Genomic DNA, 27,288 nt, shown 5'->3' with positions numbered 1-27,288 from the left:
GTGTTCTAGCACTGGTCACCACTGCCTCTCTTCTTCCCCTCAGGAGGAAGTTGTAACTGCAATGAGGTCTCCCCTCAGTCTCCTCTTCTCCAGCTGAACAGACCAAGTGACCTCAGTTGCTCCTCCTTAAGGCCCCTCACCATCTTTGCTGCTCTCCTTTAGATGCTCTCTAATGGCTTAATATCTTTCTTAATATCTTTCTTATATTGTGGTGCCCAAAACTGCCCCAATATTCCAGAGTAGAGCGGGACAATCACCTCCCTCACCTGGCTGGTGATGCTTTGCCTAATGACCCCCCAGGACATGGTTGGCCCTCCTGGCTGCCAGGGCACTGCTGACTCCAACCTGCCATCAACCAGGACCCCCAGGTCCCTTTCCAGGGCACTGATTTCCAGCATCTCATTCTCCAGTCTGTATGAGCAGCCAGGGTTGCCCCATCCCAAGTGCATAATGAGGCACTTCCCCTTGTTGAACTTCATAAGGTTGGTGACTGCCCACTCCTCTAATTTGTCGAGGTCTCTCTGCAGGGCCTTCCTGCTTTTGAGGGAGTCAACAGCTCCTCTGAGTTTTGTGTGGCCTGCAGACTTGCTTACTGTCCCTTCCAGTCCTGCATCCAAGTCATTTATGAAGATGTTGAAGAGCACAGGGCCCAAGATGGAGCCCTGCAGAACCCCACCAGTGACAGGTGGCCAGTCTGATGTTACCCCTTTCACTATTACTATCTGCGCTCAACCTGTGAGCCAATTGCTCACCCATTGTGTGATGTGTTTATCCAGCTGTGTGCTGGACATTTTGTCCAGAAGGATCCTGTGAGAGACAGTATTGAAAGCTTTACTGAAATCCAAAAAAATTACATCAACTGGCTTCCCTTGATCGGTTACCTTGTCATAGAAGGAAATCAGGTTTGACAATCAGGACTTCCCTCTCGTGAAGCCGTGCTGGCTGTGACCAATGACTGCATTGTCTTTCAGCTGTTTTTCAATACCTTCCAGAATAATCTTCTCCATAACTTTACCAGGCACTGAAGTGAGACTGACAGGCCTGTAGTTTCTGGGATCCTCCTCCTTGCCCCTCTTGAAAATCAGGACAACATTCGCCAGCTTCCAGTCAGTTTGGACCTTTCCTGATTCCCAAAACCACTCAAAAATCATTGAGAGAGGTTTTGCAATGACATCAGCAGCTTTTTGAGTATTCTTGGATGAATCCCATCAGGCCCTGTAAATTTGCAGGGATCCAGCTGGAGCAGCAGATCCCACAGAATTTCAGGGTTGACTGGGAGTTGATCTTTCTCGCAGTCAAGGACACTGAGACCCCCTTGGTCTGTCATCCATGTTGAAGACAGAGGCAAAGGAAGTGTTAAACACCCCTGCCTTGTCTGTGTCCCCTTTGTAAGGTGACCATCCCCATCCTGTAATGGGCCGAGGATATTTCCATACTGCCTATTGCCACTTATGTACTTGAAAAAACTCTTTTTATTGTCCCCCACATTTCTGGCAACTTCATCTCCAATTGAGCTGTAGCAACACAAATTTTCTCCCTATTGCAGCAAGCAACATTTCTGTATTCTTCCCATGTCACTTGACTTTGCTTCCACTGGGCATACGCCTTGCTTTTTTGCCATATTTCCAAGATCCCTGTTTAGCTAAGCCAGCCTTCTGCCTCGCCTGCTTGACTTCCCACATTTGGGAAGTGCCTGCTCCTGTGCCCTTAGGAGGCAATGTTTCAAAAGTGACCAGCACTGATGGACCCCAGCACCTGCAAAAACATGTTTCCAGGGGACCTTACTTACAAATTCCTTGAGCAGCTTGAATTCTGCTCTCCTCATGTCCAGAGTTGAGGGTTTGCTGGCACTTTTCCTCCTGTCTACACTATTCATTGCATACCATTTGCCCTGGACAGATTAACTCTCTTGTTAAATGTTTGGAAAGACCAATTGTTGTGTTGGTTTAATAGCTGATAAAAGCTATTAAACCAACACCATGGGCATGTACCTTGTTTTTTGGTTGAAATGGATTAGATTAGCCTTTCGATTTTTTCCATGTCTAGTTTCTTTCATGGTCCCATTGAAGAGGCTTTCTGCTTAAAAGCAGAACTGGTGTGGAAGTGCTGTTCTTTCAGACAGCATGTGATTCCTGCACAGTTTCTCTATATACCTTCTCCCTTCGCAAGCATCATTTCTGCTGCTAGATCTTCCTTCCATTAAAAGGACCACTGTTGATGGATTGCTGGACACCTGGACACCACAGATATTCATGTCATGGTGGTCCAAGCTATGTGAAACGAAACAGGCCAGCAGTTTCTCTTGTCTTAGGCATCAAGGATTGCTGAGCTTTCTGTGACCAAACGTGGCATAAGCACTTTGCCTCATGCAAAGCACTCTCAGTGCAGCAAACCAAATGGAAGCACCTTGCAACCAGAACAAAATGCTGAACCAAGAAAGCAACACAGCTCTAGGGTTTGTTTTTTTCTTGTCTTTTAAATCATGTTAAAAACAGGCAAGCTGAGACAGCTTCCTTCATGGCAGAGCTGTAGGATGGGGGAGGGTAGTAGGAGGCATAAAAAAAACCCAAATCCCAAAGCAAAGCCAAAATCAACAAGAAGATATAAGTATAGCTATTTGGTCTCTAGTTCCCTAACATCACCTTTCAGATTGGTGAATCATCTACCTCTCCTGCAGCAGAAAATGACCTTGGAGAGGCTTCTGAGTAATACAAACCATGTGATGAGTCCCTTTGCTTTCTCCCTATGATGTAAGGAACAGTCCTTCACCTTTCACCCCCAAATTGCTAGCAGGTATGCTATTCCTTTTCTAATTAGAGATGCTTCAGTCTTCCCTAAAAAGGGAAAAAGCTTTGAGCTGAAATTCTGCATTGTGGAGAATATTGGGGAGGTTTATATATATATATATATATATATATATATATATGAAACTTTTATATATACACACATATATATGTCTTCATCCCTGCCCACCCTTCCCCCTGCTCCAGTCTATCACTTCTTTGCTAGAAAGAGGGAAACGTTAACTGATAGTCTGCTGCAGAGGTTTGATACACTTGTTTTTCTCCTCCCTGGAGCACTTAGGTGATTGGTTTTGGTCCATATTCCAGCAGTTAATAGCCACTCAGAGTGCGCACTGTGAGCCCAAACTATCCTGGGATGATAGCCCAGCCTACATGTGTAGGGTGTCTCCTCTTCCTTTGACAGGTATGTGTGATAAATTCTTTTGGTAGCTTCAAGACATTTCCCAGTGGCAGCACATGTAAATTGATCCGAGCAAACTGGAAGCCTTGAGCAAATCCCTTCTGTGTTGCTATTGTTTATGCAGTGTTGTGTCATGAGACTTGCACAGAAAATAAAAGCACTCTATTTCCATAGGAAAGCATTAAAAAAAAAATGGTAGCATAATCTGACATCTTGTCCTATGTAAGATAAGGAAAGTCAAACTGCATGTTTATTAGGGAAAAAAAACCAATAACAACCCCCCCCAACTCAAACAAACAACAACAAAAAAAGGAAAGAACTCAAGGGAGACTTTGTAGGAACAGTGAAGTAGTGCACAAGTCCAGGCTTTCTCCCCTTTGCTTTTCTGCCAGCACCACTTCTGCCTGTTAGTTTGTTTTGTTAAGGTGCTTCAGGTCCTGTGTGGTTTTCAAGCTAAGCGGCAACCTCAAGTACTGCTTCTGTGTTGTTGCTTCCCCTCCCAAACCATGCCAACCATCTGGGCAGATGTTTCTCCCATGGACCCACAGAGGTGGTGCACCTGTTTCCTTCAGCACTCATCTTCTTGGTATATTTGTTCATCCAGTTCCTGGGATTCAAGGTGCTCGAGGCGGTCTGTTCGGCCACTCATAATCTCATCCGGGGTCTTCATGAACCTGCAAAACAGAGAAACAAGTGGATTTCTCAGTGGTCTCAGCTTTTCCATTCATCAAGTTGTTGAGGTCCCTGAGCTCTACAGCTCCTGAGATAATCTTTGCTGTATCCTCCCAATGCCTAGTATTTCCCACATTTTTCCCATCTTACTGATGTCTTCCCCTCTACATACCTTGAAAGGAAACAGAAAAATCACAGGCATTTAGCCCTGCTCCTTAAAAGCCCAAATCTGAACCAAACCCCACATTTTTCTTCCAAAAAATATTTATTTCTTCTCCCTCATATTGTTTGCTGTGGTCATGTAAGATGATAGTATGCCCCAGGTACACTCATTTATGGTGTCTGGTGACAGAAACATGAAAGACCTTTATGACCAGCATCTTTCAAAACAAAAGCATTTGTAAGGTGTGGAGAGGCAGAAGGCTACTGGTTTGTATGGGCCTGTGTGTAGGTGAATGAGAAGAATAAGAAACACCAAAGAAACAGTGGTGGAAAAAGCCAAGGTCCAAGTCAGAACGAGTTCTGGGAAATGGAAAAAGTCCTGAAGGAAAAAGCTTTGGGGCTAGGGAACTGTAAGGGAAGACAGTCTCTTCCTGTGTGATTGTAGCAAGCGTAATTGTACTGAAGGAGCATCGTCTGTAAATGAATGCCATGGCTTCCAGCACTAATCTCTCAATGCAGTAAGTCTGCGGGGGGCTAGAAACAGAAACAGCCTCTGTGGAGGCATGGCAGCAGTAGGAAATGGGAAAGGACATCCATCAGCCTGCAGATCAAGTCTGCAGTCTTGATTTTTGCCAGGATGCTTATGTGTACTACTGCACAGGGGTAGCATGGAAAAGCTCTGCCTTTTCTTTTTTAATGTAATGGCACAGGAAGAGAGCGTGGCACGGGAAGGATGAAATCCTAGTTTCAACACAAATCAGTCTCCTAACTACTAAGTATTTCTGGCGAAAGTAGGATGAAAGATGTTTATTCTGGAAGTGTTACAAAATTTCACAGTCTTTCATTAACGATGTACTGGTTAACATTCAGCAGTACAAAATGTGTTAATCACAAGGACTGATTTTATTTCAGGTTGATGATACACTCAGTATCCTTGGCCCAGTGAAAGCAAAAACAACCAACAGGAGCCTCGTTACTATCACTGACCCAGAAAAATCACTGCTGAAGCCTCTCAGCGAACACATAGCATAGCCTGGAACTAACCTTTTGCTATCCCTTCTAATCTGGGAAATCATGTGCACATATGCATTTAGGGAAAAAAAAAAAGGCTATGACTCACTGCTGTGTCACTCCCATTTGTATGCTGGAAGAATGCTGCTCATACAAATGGTGTTACGGCAGCGAAAAACTCATATGCCAGAGTGGTGAATCTGTTCCTGGCTACACAGTGAAAATGCACCAAAGCCTAAGGGCCTGTGCCTTGCTTTAAACCCTGTGATTGTCTTGTTTATTTTATGAGAATGAACTCAAATCGGAGAGTGATCACACTGCCCTCCCTACCATGTGGGGAAAGGGCTGATGTGAACTGTACCACAGTACTTCAGGTGTTCTTTTTGGTCTGTGTTTTAAGTCATGTCAAGGAAATCAAAGCGTGGGTATTTGTAATAGCATTTGATTACATTAAAAAAAAACCAACACAACACAACCTAACATAACCCAACCCAACCCAGAACTAGAAGCTAATTAAGAAACAGTATCTGTGACCTATTTTGTTGCAGAAGACACTCAGGCTACCTATTAGAAATCCTTCTCCAACTCGATTTTACTTAAAAGCTCCAGGTATCTGCAGATGACAACTGCCTGCATGTTACTTGTAAAGTCACAATTCCTATTACTTTTGTGCTTGCAAGATATAGCCAAGAAAGGCACATTAATGACTTGATCTTTTGCAGCTGTTCTTTTTCTCTTCAGATATAAATAGGTCTAAGAAAACAACTTCAAAAAGTTTTATTAGAGAATTGTGCAAAAAAATGCTTTACTGTTTTATTTTTTTTCCCCCAGTTTCCAAAAGAAATGAGGTTTATATGCTCATGTTTTATGTTCCCTGGTGACCTTTGAATCTGTTGGTCAATTTGGGCATGTCTGACAGAGGAACAGAGGTCTCCAAGGTCATTAAGATTTTGAGAAAATAGGCAGCCTGGTTGAGAAGAGATGGACTCCTCTTTTTGTTATGCCCCCACTGAAGGGCAGGCTTCAAGGTGTTCAGAATCACGAACTGCCCCCAGGGCAATGCAGTCTTCACACAAGGCCACAGAAATCCAGGTACCCTTGGTACTGCTGCTACTGAAACAAGCTTGTTTTAATGTTCCACCAAAAACAAAGTTAGTACCAAGCAGCTGATTTTGCCCATGACTACTACTTCCCTTCACTCTCCTTCCCCCATCTATGTTTCCTTCTAAGACCTGACATAAACAAGTCATTCTAAAGAAAGAAACCTTTTCAGCTGTAGATAGTTTGAGTGCTATTGCAGTTCTGTTAGCTATTTAAGAAAACAAACTCCAAGAACACCTTCCTACTTTCCAAGCACGGTACTAGATCCAGACCATGGACATCAAAGCAGCCTTTGGTCCAAGTTCAGTGCTCTGTGGGTCAGACATACACACTAGAATTTGCTGGTCTTGTCTGAAGAAAACTAGAGTGCTTTTGCTCTCTGCTAGCTGCACTCAAGTTTGTACAAGTTTATTGCTGTTTCAGGCACTATTTCCTGAATGTTTGGTTGTATCATCCAATCCAATGCATTGGGTTTTATGAACAGCTCTCGCAGGTCCCTCTTCCTTGAAGGCAGCAATGCTGAAAACATGGTCATCAGTGCTTCTCTTCTGTGATGCTGATGCATCTGAGGAAATGCCTGATCCCTGCTTAGCTTTCTCACTGGCAGCTGTGTTTGAGAAATCAGTTTGGAGTGGGTTTTCCAGTAGTTCAGCTGAATCATTTATCTTAGGTCTTAAACAATGGCACAGCCTGACTGAAGTGAATGTAAAGACTTCTCTTGACTCCACTGATCATGGAAACAGGCCTGTGTTTTCTTAAGTTGGTGTGGTTGCCTTGAAAGATGGCAAGCAGCTTTTATAAATGTATGGCCATTGACACCTGTTTTATAGCTGTGGCAATGAAGTATCCCACACACAATTCCATTTTCCATCTTCAAAAACTAATGGTCTGTAGAAAGGAATAGCAAAGAAAGAAAATTACCTGAACAAAAGCCTTTGTCCTGGCTCCTTCCGGATAATGTTTAGTTTGTAGTAGTGGCGTAGAGCTCTGGACATTTTCTCATAAGTCATATTTGTTCTGTTCTGTTTTTTTTTTTTCGAAAGAAAAAAGCAAAAATGTGGTGAGATGATTCATTAAAACCTGCCTAAGCCCCAAAAGGAGTTGCAGAACTATCACAGCTAGCTAAAGTAACCAGGTCAGTTCAAGAAATTACATGTTCCACTCTTCTCTTTGCAGGTCCATTCTGCCCCCACAGCCCTCATCACCAAATTTTTGTGCATCTCTTTTCAATCAGGGCAATTTAAACAAGAAATCTATCAAAAATTCCAAGTAAGGTTTTTCTACATTTTCTTGAAACACAGGTAACAAAAAATTAACTACAAGAGGAGACATTAGATGGAGGGAGGTGCTTATGCCAAGTGGAAGTGGCCTGTTCTTAAAGAAAACACATTTTGTAAAAGCCTAAGAACAGTGGCAAATACACTGAATCTGTCAGCAATCCCTGCTAAGAGCACTGTTCCTCTGAGATTTCTCTGCATTAACTAATTAATGCTTACAGAACACTGTAGAGATTGACAGCCCATTTGTCCTCTTGTTATACAGGTGTAAATCAAGAAGCCCATTAGATTGTAAATCAGGAAGCTCCTCCCCTTCATTTTGGGAGCTGTTGACCCCAAAGGCCATAGCCAGAGCACTGTGGTATACTGAAGTATGGCCCTGCTGAAGCTGAGTGTCACAAGGCAAATGTGATGGGCACTGGCAGAGATGAGCAGCCCCCATAGTACTGACCTGGGATAGCAGGATCAGCCCCTTAGGCTGTGCCTACATGAAGAGCATTTTGCTGGTCCAAAGAGCAGTGGTTATTATGCTGGCAAAGAGACTCCTAGCAGAGACACAACTATCCTGGCAAAGCTGTGTTTGCTCAACTATAAAGCACCCACCTTGCCATGAGCAAAACACATCAAACTAGTACAAGCACGCTTTTGCTCTGTGAGCCTCCATGTTAGGAGTTTGGCTTTATTAAATGAGACTGATCCACCTGCCTAAAATGTTCCATAAAAGCAGACCTCCCCTGCTTGCCCTGACCACAACAGTTCTGCTAAGAGAGGCCTCATAAAGAGCTCCTGTAGCAATTAAACACTAACAGGGACCATGTTTTCCCTGCAAAATCTGGATTCTTCTCATTGGGAAGCTCCCTGAAATACTGTGTGTGCTTCTTCCATTTCTTATATGCCAAAAGGCCACTGTTTTACCCAAGCAGCTAGTGGTCTGAAGTAGCTTCAGTTTTAGACACCCAGTATGAGACATGATGGCACAGCCCAATTAGCATGCAGGTTGGGTAAGGGCACAACTCTCCATTCCCAGTGTTGCAGCTCTAGGACAGATGTTCTTGGAAGCAATATGTCACATGAGAAAATCTTGACCTTATAAAGATTATAGGCTATGTATGCTGATATATAAAATCAGAGAATAGCTGAGGTTGGAAGGCACCTCTGGACACCACCTAGTCCAGTCCCTCTGCTCAAAGCGAGATCAACCAGAGATGGGTGCTCAGGACTGTGTCCAGTTGGATTTTGAATATCTCTAAGAATGGAGACTTCACAGTCTCCTCTGGGCAACCTGCTCCAGTGTCTGACCATCCTCCTAGTAAAACAGTCCCACACTTGGGATCTCATGAAACACAACGTGAGGCAATGTGAAGTCCCACACTCCTCAGGTCATTCCTCCCTTTGTGGAGGACTTCGCACTGCTCCTTGCTAAGTTTCATAAAATTCCTGTTAGCCTGTGTCTCCACCATGTTCAGATCCATATGGATGACAGCACAACTGTCTGGCGTATCAGCTACTCGTCCCAGTTTTGTATTGTCTGAGAACCTGCTAGAGGTACTCTGTCCCATCATCCAGGTCATTAATGAACACATTGAACAGTACTGCCCCCAGAATCAATCCCTGGGGTAACATCACTAGTGACTGGATTTTGTGCCACTGATTACAATCTTTTCAGCCCAGCAGATCAGCCAGTTTTCAATCTACCTCACTCTATTCTTGTTTAGGGCATACTTAATTAGTCTGTCTATGAGGCTATTTTGTGAGACAGTCTCAAAAGCCTTTCTAAAATCAAGATAAGCTATATCCACTATTCTCCCTGAATCCACCAAGCTGATAACTTCATTGTAGATGTATGTTACAGTGGTCAAGCACTTCCCTTTTGTAAATCCACGCTGACTACTCATACATTCATATGAATATACTTATACACATATAGATATATCTATATGTAACTCAGTCTCAAGCTGCAAAAATCAGTAACTGCAGCATTTCGTGTCTGTCACAGGACAGTGTGTGAAGTCTGAAAGTTGGTACAGACAGGGACACAGACAGAAAGCTCCTGACAAATTATTGAACAGGGTTCCTTGTAGACCACATCTAATCAGAATATCCTTAGCATCAGGTTTCCAGAAGAGATAAGACGCCTTGAGAAAGACGGACTGTTAATTCTTGCACTCCTAATTTTATAATTATGTGCATTTATATCTAAATGCTTCTGAACCAAACCAAGAGGTTTTTCTATATGAAGACTAGGTTTTAGTCCTTGAGGATGGGTGGTTTATATTTCTAATGTATGTAGAATGAAAGATTCTACATACATTAGAAATATACTGCTTTCCAGCAGTAATTTATATGCATATCCTTTCTTCGTTTTCCCCCTGTTTATAAGTGAATCCTGTAATGTTACCAGACGTGAAGTGCTGTAGGAGGAAAACTGCATTGCTTCCTTACCTTGTGGTTTCCCCACAGCCGGGCCAGCCCGTTGGGATCCACTATCCGAAATATTTTGGATTCCTTATCTTCCCATCGGATGAAATTTTCGTACCGGCTGTCAGAAAGCAGCTGATAAACGTAATCCCAAAGCAACCTACAGTCTGTGAAGAGAGAAGCAAGAAAATACTTTTTTTTTTTCTTGGGATTAATTCTGGAAACTTTTGGGTGGATGTGTAGTAAAAGGACAGTTGGGATCAGGGCTGAAACAGCTGCTGCAATCTGAAATGCAAATGGCTTGGCTGGTATTGAGTAATGTTTGCAAAATGTACTGGAATATACAGCCTCTTCTGATGTGTCCTAGTCCTTCTGACACTGACTGAGCATCTTTATCGCATTAAAAGCTGTGTGAGATGACCTGCTGACCTTAGTTTCCTGAAGCACATAAAACTACCACTGTTGGCCCTGATGCTGTTGCTGGCTGTTTTAGTGGAGAAATCAAGAATTTTGCAACCTGCTCTCCTTGCTTGAGACTGCCCCTTTCTGTGCTAACATATGAGTTCTAAAGCATGGGCAATATTACAGCTTTCCTTTGTATACTCCATGTAATACAAAATTGACACCGTCTCCCATTTTAAATTTGATTTTTTTTTTTCAGGTTCCTGAAAAAACCCCCCGAGTATTAAAATTACTTAAATGCTATTGAGTGGGTAAATACTTTCTATTTGGATAATTGAATTGGAATTTCCTCTTGAAAAACACTACTTAGGTCGCTAATTAAAGGTCTAACAGAGATTTAGGTTTGAGTTTAGTGCTTTTCAGTTTCATGGCAGTCTCTTGAGACTGAGGAAGCCAAGAGCTGAGCTGCTCCTACTTCCTGTTTGTGAAGTGTGTGTGCACAGCACAGCATAACTGGGAACTATGAAATATGCCAAGAAAATTGTACAGAGCTGGGGATGTTACTGCTGCCAGGGTTTTTATAGCTCAACTGGCCAGATTCCTAAGATGGCCACAGGGTTGCGTTTTACTTCGAAAAGCAGCACCAACCTCTGAGAGATGGCTTGTTAGAGTTGTTCAAGGGCTGGCAACCAAAGACATCCAGCTTACAAGTGCTAAAATGGATTCTTGTCAGCCTGTATTTCTATTCCTGCCTGTCTGTCTGGAGCTGGCACGTGTTACAATAGGGATGATGTTCAGTATGAAAATATAAAATGCTTTTTGAAAAAGGATATGAATAGCACATTTAATGAGCACACCTGAAATGGTTAGATATATTAACATTATTTATGGTATTTTCCCACTTTCAGTCAAGAGTATCTCTGAAACCTGTACTGTCTCCAAAACCAGTGCCCTTACTACAGACTCTTTCTACCAGTCCTATGAAGAATAAAGCAGTCTATGACATCTGGCAAAAACTGTTCTAGCTGAAACTACCCTGATGGTCATTTCATCCATAACATCTACAAGAGGAAAAATGTGAAAGGAAAGAGGTAGACTTTTTTAGTTGGAAAAACCTTATTTTCATTAATGTTTTTCACAGAAAAACATTTTCCACAGAAAAATGTCCATTCCCCTTTGAAATTTTTCAAGGTTTTAATTAAAAAAGTAAAACCTGAGGACAAGTTTCCCTGGACTTCCCTGTGGGAGGTCTGTAAAAAGAGCCTGAAAATGAGAGGCTAGCACTTTAATTTCTGTTACCCTCCCTCTCACAGACTCAGAAAACGCAGTTCTTCCATTGCCCTTCTGTCAATATTTTTGGACACAAATACATACACATATTAGAGAAAACCTTTTCTAGACTTCATTTATCAATCAAGAGAAGGGAGATTATATTGCTCTACTGGTTTGTGCCTTTTAATATTGTGTGAGGTTCTCAGGTAAAATGATAGTAAGAGCCAACATAAGCGATTCCTTGACACATGTGCAATTCATTCCAGGACTCTTTCAATGTCAGAAATGTATAGAAAATGTTTTTTTAGTGCAAGAATCCTTGGGCTCAACTGGAGGGATGGTGCTCCCGCAGAGACAAGTCAATGTCAGGCTTTGTCATATTCCTGAATGTCCAACCTGGATCAGATAGCCTCCGATTATAGCACCTTATAGCTAATATTTCCAAGTGCTGCAGAGATATGATTTACACTAAACTTTACTTTCACCTCATTATTTCCAATAGGCAATATTAGTTTTAATCTCTCTCTCTCACAAACACCCCCACCGGTTTCCTTTTCTTCACAAAACCAAGGAAGCACACAAAAAAATCAGCCTAAGATGTCTAGGTGTCAAATAGATTAACAAGAGAGCTTCAGATGCTAAGAAGATATAGGATTCAAGTGCAGATTTGTTTTTTGTTGTTCACTTAATTTTTAGAATGGATTCAGGGCAAGCTTGAATATAAATATACCTCAGATGAGAAAAACTCAGATCTGCATCTTCAGATCTTCACAAGGAAGTCCTAAGTGACCAAGGACTTGGTCCCATATTCTAAACTGACTGAGCTGCTCAGACTTGCAGAGGTATTTAGTAGGCTGGTGGAATTTGCAAAAAACCACAACCACCAAAGTATGTTAGACTGCTGTTTGCTTCAACGAGAAAACTGAAAATCCTTGAAACCTCTGCTTGGTTCCTACAACCACTTAAAAACTCGTTTTCAAACGGTATAGTTGTCTATCAGCAAGTTTAGATATATGACTCAGTTGCAATAATTTAATGAGCATCAGGGCAACTATGGTAACTGTGTCTCAAGCCACTGCAAATAGGAAATAAAAACCATTAACACCAGTAGGAAAGATTCAGCTCCCTGCATTTCTTCTCACCAGAGCTGAGAGTTATGAGCATGCACAGTGTTAGTTATCGTGGACCAGCTGATGCCTTACAGCACACTTTAGTTATGTATGAGCTCTGTTTGCAGAGTACCTAAATCAGCTTGCCTGCTTTCAGGTTTCACATGGGAGACCTTTAGGAATTTGAGCATGGGCACTCTGGGACTTTTTTGTTTGATTTTAACCACAGATGATTTACACCCTAAGTATCTTTCTCCACAGACTGCATGGTAAAAAAGTAAAAAGGTCCTGGAAAGGTCTACTAACTGACAGAGGATCAGCAAATGAAATAATCTACCAATAGGCCAGCAGAAACCATCTTTAATAGGATATTACAGACTACAGGTCAAAGACTACCTGATAACTCTTAGAGACTGTAATGCATTTGGATTATAGTAGAGCCCATTTGAAGTACACTGCAAGACTATGAAATAGGTCAAAACCCAAGAAGAGGCAATGGTAGAAAATGCTTTTAAAAGGAGCTTTTCCACTGAGAAAAGAGGCATTTTCACAAAAGGCTGGTGAAGATGATGGACAATGCTCTCAGGCACATGGTGGGATTCTTGGGGCTGTCCTGTGCAGGGCCAGCAGTTGGACTTTGATGGTCCTTGTGGGTGCCTTCCAACTCAGGATATTCTGTGATTCTGAGATATGGAAAGTTGCATCCTCCAGGAAGGTCAAAATTGTTATGCGAATTTTCAGGAAGGATAGAGAAACAGAGAGGAGAACTTGTATGTGGATGGTTGTTTTGTAAGAGTAAATCACTTGCATGAGGAAAGTCTGGATGGTGTGAATGACTCCATGAGAACCAAATCACTTCCTTGGCTGTCAGAAGGCCTCAAAAAAACTTGCATGAGGGGACTCTCCACAGGGTGTGTGTTGGATAGTAAGGAATGACAAGAAAGCACATGGATGTTTCTGAGGCCAACCAAGTTTAAAATTGTGGGAGATTCAATAGGAGAATTGAGTCAGGGCTGGTACCTAAATTGCATGCTGCAATTTCCTGCCTTTTGGCTACAATAAACTTACAGAGAAAATAATTGTGCCTCTGTAGCATGAGGAAACATCATTTCCCCCTAACACGCCCATACGTTTTTTCTAAAATGAATTCAGATGGTTGAACTTTGTACAGTATGAAGGTAAAGGGATTTAGCTGTGGGTAGAGCTGGGTCTAAGAGGCTTTAAGGTGATGCAGTATCAAACAACCTAGCCAGAGTGGGAAGGTGGCAAATGGCCCAGCAATGTGGCAGGCTCCTAAACACTGGAATTTCCAAGTCCTACCATTTTCTCCGCTGTACAGACTGAACTACATACTTAGCTAGGCATTAGGGCAAACTGTACCTTCAAATGGAGAGGAATGGCTACAACCTTCCTCTTGCAGTTAGTGCTTCTAGAGGGACTTTTATAGTTATGCTTGAGGTAGTGATAAGGTGTAGAGTACTTAGCTGGTTCTCAAAATGTCTGTTATAAACACTGCCCTACATGTGCAAGAGGCAGCAGTTTCACACTCCTGCAAATAACAGCTATGTATGGTAGAGTCCTAAGGTTGGCAGACCTAGAGTAAAGCCTTGGGGGCTGCCTTTCCACTCAGTCTCTTGGCTGCTGCTTGCCTGCCATAGTTGACACTATGCATAAGAAGAACAGGCAGCTACCCAGCTCTAGAAAGGGTGGGGAAGACGAGATAGAGCAGTTGGGGTTTACAAAATATAAAGAAATCTCTCTCATAAACAGCAAATTTTACAGTTTAAATGCTGGCTTCAAACTCCACTCACAGCAGCACACTTGCCTATTTGCTGTAGTTTTAACCCCTCCTTTCACATAGCAGAAGTGCCCAAACCTCAGCCACTCTTCCTTGGCATGGTAAAATTCAAAATTCTCTTTTCTGGTGAAAAGCTCTGTTTACTTACAGCACAGCTTTGGTAATGCTACATAAAAGGGGAGACTATAAATATTGTCATTAAGAATCCCTTGTGACACTCAAATAGGCACTGTGAGTCTGTATTACAGATTCTTCATTTCGCATATTGTTTAAGACTACAGGCACAGTCTTCTGAATATACACCTAAAGAACACTGGCATGTAAATACTTCCTAATGGCTATATGATAAAATATCCCTTAGAATTGAAATACCATCTCAAAATTATCTGTAAATTAAATATTATGGATCTTAGGTTCCTAGTATTTTGACATTTGTCCAGCCATTATGAATGACTTCTCTAGTATCATTTGGCCAAGGTCATCTTCACGTCACGGTAGTGAGAGGTCTTACATCTTTCCTCCCTAGGACTAAATAATGCTGGTAACAGTATAGGCATATACTAAAGACCTCTTTTGTTCAGAATATAACATTCCCATGCAATATTTCTTAAAATACACACTGTATCTGAGACGTCTGTTGTTTAAAAGAGGCCTATGGCGCAGAGCTGGCCCTCTTCATGTATCAACTACCAAAATCCTCTCGTAACCACAGAAATGTTTTGCAAGACCCACTCACATCTTGCACTGAAGATCATTACATAAAATGCATTTTATCTGGCTGCTGAATGACTTGGAACCCAAAGTGGCTTCACAGAGAAAGAGATGCCAAAGTAACATTGTCATATTCCCTTTGACATCAGCTGAGGCCTTACCCCTTGCTGAGTAGGTCAGCCTAAAATTTCTCCAGCATGATACCATTTGACTTAAATGGTTCCGTGATTTCTACCAGTTCTCCCCAGCTCTCTAACCCTAACCCTTTATTTTACAAGGTGGTTTGTGCTTCAGCTGCTTTTCTTTAGAGTGATGCAAACAACGGCTGTTCACAACCGAAAGTAATGAACAGGATTTCTCTAGAAGTTCTCTAGTACTCTGGTTTCTGTAAGCACACCTGAAGCATGTGTGAAGCTCAAATGGTGACGCTCACGGTATCAAAATGATGAACTGATAAAATTCAGCTGGTGCAAGAAGAAGGTCCTGATGTCCCTTCCATTTTATCCTCCATTCTTGCTGCTGTTTACCTCGTGCTAGCTCTATTGTTAAGATTTCTCTCTGAGCTGTCTTAAATCACTTCAACAGAAGAAAACAAACCCCGCAAAAAACATCAGACATTTTTCTGTTATTTCTGCAGGCAGGAAGATCTGATGAATTCTAATGCCAGGACAAAGAAGGTGGCAAGACTTCACTGGCAGAGCAGGCAAGGGTGGGCAGAAAAGAGGCAGAGGCACAGGAGGTCCCACTGACCTTCAGCCTGTCTGTGACCATCCCCCTTGCTGGAGAAGGTAAGTAAGTCTTTGAGAAGACAACACTACTTTGGAGCATCTGGATTTGTTTAAATTGTAGCTAGAACCAAGAAAACACAAAGGTTATTGGCTGTTGTATGGAAAATAAAAAAGACTGGGAGAGAACTCCTAAGTCCTGGAGTGGTTTACGCTTGGCGTGGAGATGAGCTGTAACTGCACTTTCACCACATCGTTAACTGTGCAATAGGCACAGCTCTCTCACAAGTCAAATGAATCTTCTGGCTACCTAACTGGTACATGTAGTTCATCAGACTGGCTGATACTGTAATGTCTTTCAGGAGCACAATGACAACTACTCAGTTAACTCGCTTTCATCACGCAAATGGAGAGGGAGGAAAAATAAAGCTGTTGCAAAGGAGAGGAAAGACATATGGATAGGCCTTATCAAATCAGCTCCTGTATTCTTGCTGAAAACCTCTTCCATGGCAAAAAAACCAACTGGGAAACAGAAAGCACACTGAGAAAGAAAGACAAGTTGAGTAACACACTTGGTGCAGGTAGCTTGCCTTGCAAGCTGCAGTTTGAGATGCAGATTGAGCTCTGGGTGGGAGCCCAGAGAGACCAAGAGGTGGTGAACTGCCAACCCTCTGCGTAACAAAGGGCATGAAGATGGGTGGTACCAGTGAGCTGGATGGACACTGAGAGACACAGCCAGAGCCAAAGACTCCAGAGGAGGTGTGAGACTTGCCTGGGGGTAGACTGTGAGGTTCTTTTGTTGGGGATCCTCCTTGGAGGCACAGAATAAATGTTGTTGCACAGAATAAATGGCTTTATGGAACTAGACATCTACTATGGGAAAACTAGGGTAAAACCAGTAAGGAAACCGGGTCTGACTGTGTGAGTGGGGTGTGTGGGAGCCACGCAGGGACCCATCAGTCACTGGAGCCGCCCGCGGTGAAGGGACTTCGGTCCCACCAGTGAAAGTCTCCCACCCTGGGAGTGTGACTGCCAGAGAGTTTGGGAATGGTCAGACTGGGGAGACTTCTTTAACAGACAAGCTACAGTAGAATTACTGCTGTGTTGAAACACAATCCAGCCTCAGTATCTATCCATGGCATATTTATTTTAGCAGACAAAACTAGAAGAAAAAAGTAGCCAAGTCTCATGATTAAGGGGTCAAATGGCTCTGAGGACTGGGGGAGCACTGATGCTGAGATAGAGCAGTCCTGCTCATCATTGTTTGTTAATCCATGTTCAGGTTACTGCAGGAAAATAGTTTTCTTTCCATGAATGTTGCTGCTGGAAGCAGGATGTTAAGCTGGTGCAGTAAAGCCAAGTTTTTTTGTGGAGAAACCTCTTGACAGACCACTGTTTGTTCAACTCTACATTCAAGCTGGGGCTGAGGATAGAGGTTGCCAGATCACAATACAACAGTTGTATGTTGCTTCTGTTTTACAAGAAAAATACTGAGTGGGAGATCAGGCATAAGGAGAGCAGAAACCTGAGATAGTCGTGCTGCTAACAGTTGTGCTGTGTGGTTGTAAAAATAACACAGCAAGATGAGGCCAAGCTCTGTCTTTGGCAGTAAAAACATATACAGGAAAGGAGGATCCAAAAGCTTCATATCCCTCATGTGGTCATAGAAAAGAGCACTCAAATCACAAAGAATATGTAATAGATGGGGGACAGACCGTCTGATAGATGAAGACTATGAAAGCTACAGTCTGTTGTACTAAGAAAGTCTTTTTTCTTCCTGTCCTGTTCTGCTTCATCCCCCCATCCCCACCAAACAGTGACATTTTGAGTATTATTTCAAGGGCCATTCTTTTCCTGCTCTACCACAGTGGGAGAAAAGACCCTTGCTAAAGAAACCCGCCTCTGATTCTCTTGTGGCTTTTCCTCACGTTTTTTGCTCATGAAGGGTAATGACCAGAGAAAGGGAAATTCAACTTCTGCCTGCTCACATGCACATTTTACAAACACCTCACAACCTCTTTGACATCAGAACACTTTAGTGATGGGAATTTAAGAATTAAGAATAAAGCTTTACCCTCGGAACTGTACTTCAGAGAAGCTGGCAAAAGCAGGAGCAACTTAACTGCAGCAAAGGCATTACCAACAAGAACAATAATTTTTAACGCCACAACGTGAGAATCTCTGCTGTATTCTGACAGTTCAGCCTTGGGTTTAGACTGCTGTTTTTGGTTTTGTTTTTTTTTTCTTCCAGCCTGTGCTAGACTACTACACATGAACCTCACTTTTGTGTTCCATCAGAAAGCCCTGAGTACTCTGAGAGGTGTGAGCATGGCTGGAGGATGTGGCTCCTGGTGTGCTCCCAGAAGTCCCTCCTGAAGGGATGTCGTAAGTTGTAAACCTGCAATTTCTCATAGGTCCCTTGGAGAAAATTGAAATGTGACCTCCCCTTCTTGGGATTAAATCTCCCCATTGAGACGCAGCCAAACTCTCCCTTCCTTTCCCTCAATGGAGATGGAAAACAGTAGTCTAACCAGTTTAACGGTGTGCATTTGAATTAATGTAAACTGACAGAAACCTATGTATGCCACTTCTAACTGACTAGTATTAAAGACAGACTTATATAGGCCTGTCTCTGAAGATAGTGTAGTATCAATACTGTAAACATGATAGTGCATTTTCCTCGCTTAACTAAAAGGATTCGAAGTGATTCAAGTTTGCTTTGTAGAAGAAAATCTGAATTATCAACACAACTCTAGCCTGAAGAAAGCATGCAATATACAGGGAAAATAAGGGACTTCTTTTCATTAAAGGGCAAGTTTCTTAAAAAAAAGTGTGTAACATCCTGCTGATCCCAAGGGATGCTTAGGATACTCTGAACCCACTTATATGTCTAGCTGTCATATGTAAATGCTGCAGTTCAGTAATGAGAAGAATGGAATGAAATCTAAATGACCAAGTTTTCCTCTGGCTTGGTCAGTCCTGGCATCTGAGTGTACCCAAACAAGCCCTGACTGCAAATTTCTGCTTCTGTAACTGTGCAGTAAGAGTATAGGCAGCTGTGAAGCAAGACACTTCCCAGAAAATCTACAACCACCTATCCAAGCTATTGCCATTCAGCTATTGTTTCAGCTTGAGTGTCATTAGTTAAACTGGCACAGAAGGCACACTTTCATGCTGAAATTAATTGTTAATGCTACGTTATAATATATAATGTTAAAATGAAAACTTCTCCTATGAATATGAACTCTAAGAACTTTGACTCTCACTCATACTTCAGTGTCTATAGTAGTCTGTTTTCCACAAGGACCTCAAAATAGACATGGCATATAGTGGAAATGTAGACGTGTACATGACTGCAAGGGCAAGTGATTAAACAAGGCCAGTGACATTATCATTGTCATATCCAAATGGGAGTGACAGGGCAGCACTACACCAAGATTTTCAGGTTCTTCAAAGGCTCTGATCTGTCTGTATGAGTTGCTGCCCTACAGAAAGGAAGCTCAGCTGCCTGGAAAGCAGGCACTGAACCCTCACCACTAACAACTCAGTATGCTGAAGTGAACTACTGTTTTGGTTTTCTGTAGTTTGCCAGTCTGTAACTTGTAACTATTCAGCTGCTGCGACTGTCTTGTAAAAGCTGTCCCCAAAGTCTGTGCTTTACAAAAGCCCACCAGTCACAACTATGCTGTCAAATCCTGCTGGCATCATAAATCATGACAGTGATGAGGACAACATTGGCAGTCTCAGGTGTGTATACAGGTAGGCAATGTTATGTGCTGTCCTAAAAAACAGCTGTGTGTTTGATACACCACAGGATGTTGTTTGCCCTCCTGGCTGTCAGGGCACACTGGTGACTCATGCTGAGCCTGATGTTGACCAGCACACCCAGATCCCTCTCTGCAGGGCTGCTCTCCAGTTATTTCTCTCCTCATTTATATCTGTGCTTGGCAATAACTCCACCCGAGGTCCAGAATCTACCAGTTGGACTTGTTATATTTCATCCCATCAATCCCAATGCTCCAATCTATAGAGACCCCTCTGCAAGGCATCTTGTCCCTCAAAAGAGTCAACAGCATCTCCCAGCTTGGTATCATCTGTAAACTTGTTGAAGTTGCATTCAACTTCTGCATTCAGATCGCTGATAAATACATTGAACAGGCCTTGCCCTAGAATTGAGCCCTGAGGAACACCACTGATGATTGGTTGCCAGATAGATGTAGCCCTGTTCATTACAACCCTTTGAGCTCTGCCCTTCAGCCAATTATTCACACAGTGCACTGTGAATCCACTCACCCCACAGCCATGCAACTTGTCCATAAGGATGTTGTGAGGGACAGTAGCAAAAGCCTTACTAAAATCCAGAACAACTATATCCACCACCTTCCCTTCATTCACTAGGTGGGTGACCTTATCATACAAAGACATCAAATTAATTAAACAGGACTTACCCTTTGTAGACCTGTGCTGACTGTGCCCAATGACTGCATTATTCTTTAAATGCCTTTCAACAGTACCCAGTATAATCTTTTCCGTAATTTTTTCCAGCCCTTCTCTGAAGGCTAATGGTACCAGTTACAAAACTTGTAACTTTAAAGTTGTGCTTAGGTTTTTACCCTCTTTACATAGGCATAACTGTTCTTTGCTTCCTTTTCACCCTCCCTCCCCACCATCCAGCATACGCTATCGCATAGTTAACTGTGCCTGTACAGCTATTTTGCACAGAAAGAAAAATAAACTAGTGTGGTGTAACACATTATAAATAATAAAGTGCATTTGCACAAAGGATTTTGCTGTTACTATGAGTTAAAAAAACCAAAAGATCATCCTTACAACTTGACACAGTTGTAAATGCTACATTGACACATCTGGAGCAAATGCAGGCACTGGGGCTCTGGTCATGGTAGCCAAGTTGAAGAGACACTGCTGAGGTGCTGTGATATAAAGTCTGGTGTCTTTTGATATTTAAGCTCTAAATGTCTACTGTTACAACTCTGCCTTTAGATTTTTCCCCCACCAAATGCAGTGCAGAATCAAAAGCAATAGGCAGGGTCAGGCTCTGCAGAGGAATAGCAATACTCATCCTTCTAAGTTGCTTGTATGAATGGGATAGGTCTGCTTCAGACACACACAGAGTGAACCCAGACCTTAAAGCATTTTACTGGGTCCTGATTCCAACAGGACAAGTAGTCCTTGGGGGGAGTCCAGCTGAACCTGCCAGTGCTCTAGAACAGCACTCTGCCTTTACACCTACGCAGTCATTTTGTTAGTATCTGTACTGGGCAGTGCTTGAGTAAAGGAGTTGTTATATTTCTATCCCAAAGTTTCAGCACCAGCGTCTGCTGTGGATTAGTGAACAAGCATTTCAGCCCCAGAGAGCTAGTACAGAAGTTCTGAAAGATGAGCTAAAGAAATTAATCTTTTGGCATTTTTGCCTGGCTGACACTCGTTTCTCTCCTTAAAGAGAGAAAAGGTCACTGGGAGCTGAAAATCCCAGGAACCTGCTCGGTAATGTATTTCCCCTCACAAGAAACATCCAGAACTGTATTAGTTTTAAGTCACTGAATCAAAAGTAACTACCAGTATGTCTTTAGATTAATTTGGATGTTTCTAAGACAATCTCTATATGATAAAGGTTAGTATGAAACTAACCTGGTTGTAGTTGGATAATCCTGTTAACAGCCTCTTGCAGGGATTCCTGTGTCTTCTTTTAAGCCACTAACAGGTTTCTGGTGAGATCTAATATGTCAGTTCCCATTTTCCTGCATACTTACAAGCTGAGGTGGACATGGATATGTATTAAAATAAATGAAGTTTTGTGGTGAAAATCTGCCCTGGCTAAAGTCAACAGCAGTGCTCCCAAGGAAGGATGGGGGAACAGAACTTCAGGATGGCTGCAGAAAGCATTTCTGGTAGCTTTGGTTCCACCGGGACTGCAAAGACTGCCTCAGCCATGATGCACTATGAATGCCTGCAAATGCAATAACTCCCACCTCTCCTTGAACCTTGGGAAAGTACCTTTCACAAGATATCAAAGTCCTAAAATGTTTGTTAAGAAAACCTTCACAGTCAGAGGTTTGTGGGGCGTAGAATTTCCAGTCTGCAGAAGGGCTAATTTCAGGTGCCCCTTCTTGACTGAAACTGCCACCATGTTAAAAAAAAAAAAAAAGAAACAGAAAAAAAAAAGAAAAAAAGATATCTCTTTTTCCCCCCTCACAGAGAGAAATCCCTGGAGATTGTTTGGGGAGAACCAAGATTGACTAATTAAAAAAATTCAGAGCTAAAAGTAAGCCATATACTGCCTGCTTGCTGGAGTCCAAGTTAGGAACTGACTACCAGCACTGTTGCTGCTTTGAATTAGCAGTTCCAGTGGGGAAAACTGTCCATTACACTGCTCTGCAAAACTTGACTTCTGAGCTATTTTTAATATTTTAATATTTTTACATGCTGTTAACTAGATGACTGCTGATGCTTGAGTTACTTAGTTTACCCCTTGCTGGTAACTAGATGACTGCTGATGCTTGAGTTACTTAGTTTACCCCTTGCCTGATGTATTTACAGGGGATGCAAATCTGCCTTTTGATCATCCCAACACAATGACCTCTAGTTCTGACAAAGTTACAGAAAGACTTGTGCATATTGTGTTCAGAAGATAGCTAAACATAATTTTCAAAATCAACTCTAGCCAATGATGAGTAATATAAAGATACTTTATGCCTCTGGCTTTGCTAGAAAAGTGTTAAATGGCTTTAGAAAATAAGATAAGATCTTCAACTTGAAATTCTTTGCTGTAAAAGGGAAAGTCCTTTATCACAGAAATTAATATTTTGAAAAATGATATTACATAAAAAAGTAGGAAAGATTAGTTAGCCAGTGAGTTTCGTTTGACAGAAAGTCCTGAGCTCTACTGACTGATGAAAAATAGATTCATGCTGATATAAAAAAAGAAATTAAATAACTTTCTGGCAAGAGCTCTAAATTGAAGGCTGTGAGATGGGTGGAAAGCAGGTAGACAGGTATGTACTTTCTTTCTAGGAGGCCTAAGTATATTCTGCCATTGAATTCAACAGCTCTGATGAAGTTGAAAGGCATGAAACATGGGCCATCTAAATGTTTGGTAGTAATCCGGTTTTTTGTCACCTTTAAATTGGCTGTGACCTCTTCAGAGGGTGTATCTACAGTTCAGGGGCCATTACAATCCAACCAGAATAGCACTGCCTTGTGCCTGTGCAGCAGGTGAGGCTTGTTGGCATTTACAATTAAAGGACATAGGGCACTGATGGAAGTACACTGGCGAATTCATCAGTAGAAATCACATAAATCTAACCATGAGCCATGTACTTCCCCAATCCCTGACCATAAAGCACAGCCTTCATCTGAACTGAATGCCTGAATATGCTTCAGGTCTTTCTGGCATGAAATACTTCACCAACTATTTAAGAGATACCACCCATGCTGGTGGGTCTACGCAAAGCCGTGGGACTGCAAGTGAAAGCACCTAAGCCTGCAAATATAACATTTTAAGTACATACTACTACATACTTGTCAAGCAACTGTGTTAGGCCCAAATATCCATGGGCTTGGGCTCTGTTGCCCTGAGAACAACATAGGAATGGAAAGGACATGGAAGTACTAGTTACAGGGCTGGTGTCACTGGACCCAGTGCACAAACTGCAGAAACCAAAGATGCCCAATTATGTAAGAAAAAAATTAAAAAATTATCCCATCACCCGCTCCCCATATTTTTTCTTCATGTCATTCAGACAAGGCTTTATTCTTACAGAATGTTTCCTTCTGAAAAATAAAAATTAACAACCCCCTTGATCTTCCAGTAATACTTTCTGGGAAAGAAATCTCCATCGATGCAACCAGCAGAGTATTTTCTCTGCCACAACATTATTTCTTAACTTGCTGAGAACAGTGTGGGTAATAAAAATCAAAAGGAGGGAACCAAGTGTCAGCCAGGCAAAAATGCCAAAAGACTAATTTCTTTAACTCATCTTTCTATTATTTGAAAGGATCATGGTCCTTGTTATGCTTGATGTTGACTAGATGGTAAGATATGTATCTTTGGAATTTAAAGTGGTAAGTCTTAAGAAAATAGAAAATCTTCCTCATTAAAGCTGAGGCAGCACCACATCTGTAACAAATTTAAGGCATGTAAGGACAAAAAAGAACAAGGTGTTTTAAAATGTACCTCTGTGGACATGTGTAATACCCCACAGGAACTGGGTATCACGTTAGGTTACTGCTAACATAAATACATGGAATGTTTTTGGGTGTGGTGTGTATTTACAAATTTTTCTCAAAAGAAATTGATTACTGGGGCATCCAGCATATTTCTGAAGTGGCTGGATTCCCCTTGGCCCTCTCCCTATCTATTTATAGTTCCCTTATGAGTACAAGAAGCATCTTCTGTAACCTCAGCTTCCTGAGTCAGTCTATTGTGATGTCAGTTATTTACGATAACAAAATTGAGACAGTGCCTGTGGCTTGCATGGGACAAAGACAACCTTGTTTCTGTAAAAAGGGACAATCCTAGTGTGAGAAGCACAGGAAAGGCTATGAAGCAGGACTCCTAGGTGGTATTTCATTAATCCTGCCAGCTCCATAATGGGCTGGACATTGCACTGACAGAGGTTTTTTTCCTTTCCATGGGATTGGACACTAATGTGAATGCAGCTTTTGGAAAACTACTTCTCTGCAGGACAAGGCTTTGGAGATAGGTATCTTGTGAAACAAATGGATTGCTAGTGGGTAGAGAGGCAGTGAGTGTCAGGATGCAAATGATTCAATACCAATTACATGTTCTGTGGTCACAGGCAAGTCATTCTGCACCTCTGCTGACCTGTCATGAAACTGGTTTATTAATATTTAACTGTCTAAGCCACAGATGTAGTGAAATTTGCAGAATGCCAGTAAACTCTTGAGGTCACAGAGTAGCAAAAGAAAACGAGAAGCATGGTTAGTTATGAATGAAGAGCATCAACTTTGGTGCAGCCTCGAGAATGTCACTTACCTGCTATTCTTCCAATTGGCATTGCATGGTCCTCAGGAGGGGATACAGACACCATGATGTGGTTCATATAAGCTAACTCTTCTCGGTGGGACAGGTTGATTGGTTTTACTTCCCTGTGCAGCCCATCCTCAGACAACCTTGGTGGTTTGAAATCGGAGTGCCTGGGGTTCAATATCAAAGGATGCATGATAGGGCTGGGCATCAGCTGGATGACCCTGGTGTTCTCCTGGCGAGGGCTGGAGGGCTTCTGGAGCACCTCAGAAGGAGGCGGGCAGTGGTTGTTTTCTACTGGGGACACTGAGAGAGGATAAGGCTCTTGCTGGTTGTTCTCATGCTGATGCCTTGTTCCCGGCACCCTGTCGGCTGGGGAGAGGCGACGGATAGTGTTGTCCATAGGGGACTTGAGCGGTCGCTGATCGGGATCTGGCGATGGACGGTGGTTGTTACTGATGGGCGATCTAGAACGATGCAACAGTTCAATGGTTGGGGGGTTGTGGTGGACTGTTTCTGCGGATGGTCTTGAAGGTCTCTGGACAAAGCTATCTGTGGAGAAAAAAAAGGTCCCAAAAATACAGATTGTCTACACTGTGATCAAGGTGTAGGAACTAACTCTCCAACTCCTAGCCAGGCTTACTGGGTACTGCTGTCAGCTTGGAAATGTTGACCTACAGATGCCCAGAAAAACATCATGTAAATGCAGGTAGTTACTACTACACATAATGAAATCAGTACTGTGAAACAATCTCCTTCCACCACCATGTATCAATAGTTCCTGGAGAAATATGTTAAGAGAAATCCCATTATGACCAGTACATATGTGAAGAGTAAAATCTGATTTAGTTGTACTAACTCTGTTTCTGTGCAAATGCTTTGAAACTTATCTCCTGCCATTCATGTCTCTATGTATGGTTCCTGTTACTGTACCACAATGACAACAGTAAGGTAGAAGGCAAAGACAAAAAGGGAAAATGTCTGCAGGAAAATATTGGGCTGTAAGTTCTAGATGGTAGAGGGCTCAGGTCAAGGTAGAGAATAACTCAGTCTGAAATACAGACTGGGTTATTTAAAAAAAAATCACTGGTAGGAAGCTCTTTGTGAAACACTAGCTAAATTTTATCCCTGCCTTCATTTTAAGAGCATGTAACATCTACATAAGGATATTTTCATCTTCTTTTGTTTAGTCTATGCTGTCTACTGATGGGTTGTCCCATATAAGCACTTACATGTCTTCATAGCAGGAGGACTTCTAGCATCATGTTTGCATAAGCATACTTGCCCAGCTATGATGCTTAACAGTAGGGGGGAGATAAACCACAGCTCTAGGTCAGTGTCTTTACGTACTAACAATCCTCTCACAAAATTAAAATGTTTGCCAGTGCAAACTTTCAGGTTAAGGCCATCAGTTTTGACTTGGGAAATTACCGACAAAGAGGAAAATACCACTGGAGCACAGTGACTAACAGGTCTTTATCCGAAAAACAAAGATCAAATTTCAGTGCTGTTTGTTGAAAGCCTTGGATGATGACAGAAAAATACGTGAGTACGTGTCAAAAGCTCAAACGAGCAGCTGCTTATTTGTGGCTGCTGGTTTGTTCACTCCATTTTCTCTGATCCTTTAAGGATTCTTCTGCTCTCCTGTCAAGGCAGTGATACTTGCTGAAGACCCCATACTGCCCACAGTGAAGACCCCAGGGCTCCTACTGCCCTGGAACCCAGGCAAGCATTGGGAAAGGGAAAGGTGTGAACAGGAAAAGCTCAAGTCCTGAGAAAATGTAGTGCAACGCAGTGACATAGCACCAACCCTTTTCCCTACTCAACAGTCTGTTCATGCTAAAGTCTACAGGAAAACCTGAAATTTTAGGCAGAACCTACATTGCTCCAGAACACTTACTGCACACACCTGTGGTCCCAGACAAGAAAAATCCGTTCGTAGAGCTATTTAAGAGATTCACAATGAAACAGCTGGAGGACATGAAACTTCAGAACTATATACTGTTGTTTAAACGCAGTTTTAAATACAATCTGGCCGGATAATGTGGAATAGCCCAAATGAAAGAAGATCAAAGAGGAATTAACTTACAACTGTACCTACTTCTGTGACTGTCTTTTCTTAAAGTCTCCTTTCTTTGCCACAACAGAAAGAAAATCAACCCCCAAATTTTATTCAGCATCCTATCTTCTACAGACCATCCACCCTCATCATGGTATATTCAAATGCCCTGTGCTCATTCTTGGCATGTAAATATAGACCAGAATATTGTATTGTTTGTCCTACTTATTTAAAGTGCCTTGGCAGAGGGGAACAGCTATCTTTAAAGCAGAAAGGGATGCCTTCCTGTGCTTTCCATCAAGCTCTCTGCAAACGTTAGTTGGCTCTGACAAGCTCCAAAGAGAAATGGACCTTTCTGTC

The 27,288-nt window shown here is 42.2% G+C and overlaps 1 protein-coding gene across 2 annotated transcripts in view; it reads right to left on the bottom strand.

Moving 5' to 3' along the window:
• Positions 1–3,417: 3,417 nt before the first annotated feature.
• ETV6 (ETS variant 6) overlaps positions 3,418–27,288 on the bottom strand; it is a 137,233-nt gene continuing 113,362 nt past the window's right edge. For both annotated transcript variants that reach the window (XM_029965016.1, XM_029965017.1), the window contains exons 5-8: positions 24,879–25,421; positions 9,870–10,012; positions 7,072–7,172; positions 3,418–3,878 (exon numbers count right to left, since the gene is read on the bottom strand). In XM_029965016.1, coding sequence (XP_029820876.1) covers positions 3,773–3,878; positions 7,072–7,172; positions 9,870–10,012; positions 24,879–25,421 — 893 coding nt within the window. In that variant the 3' untranslated portion in view covers positions 3,418–3,772. The remainder of the gene's footprint in view (positions 3,879–7,071; positions 7,173–9,869; positions 10,013–24,878; positions 25,422–27,288) is intronic.

Source organism: Manacus vitellinus, unplaced genomic scaffold, assembly GCF_001715985.3.
Source record: "Manacus vitellinus isolate BGI_N305 unplaced genomic scaffold, ASM171598v3 scaffold_88_pilon, whole genome shotgun sequence".
Lineage (NCBI taxonomy): Eukaryota > Metazoa > Chordata > Aves > Passeriformes > Pipridae > Manacus > Manacus vitellinus.
This window is presented reverse-complemented; position numbering and strand designations above follow the sequence as displayed.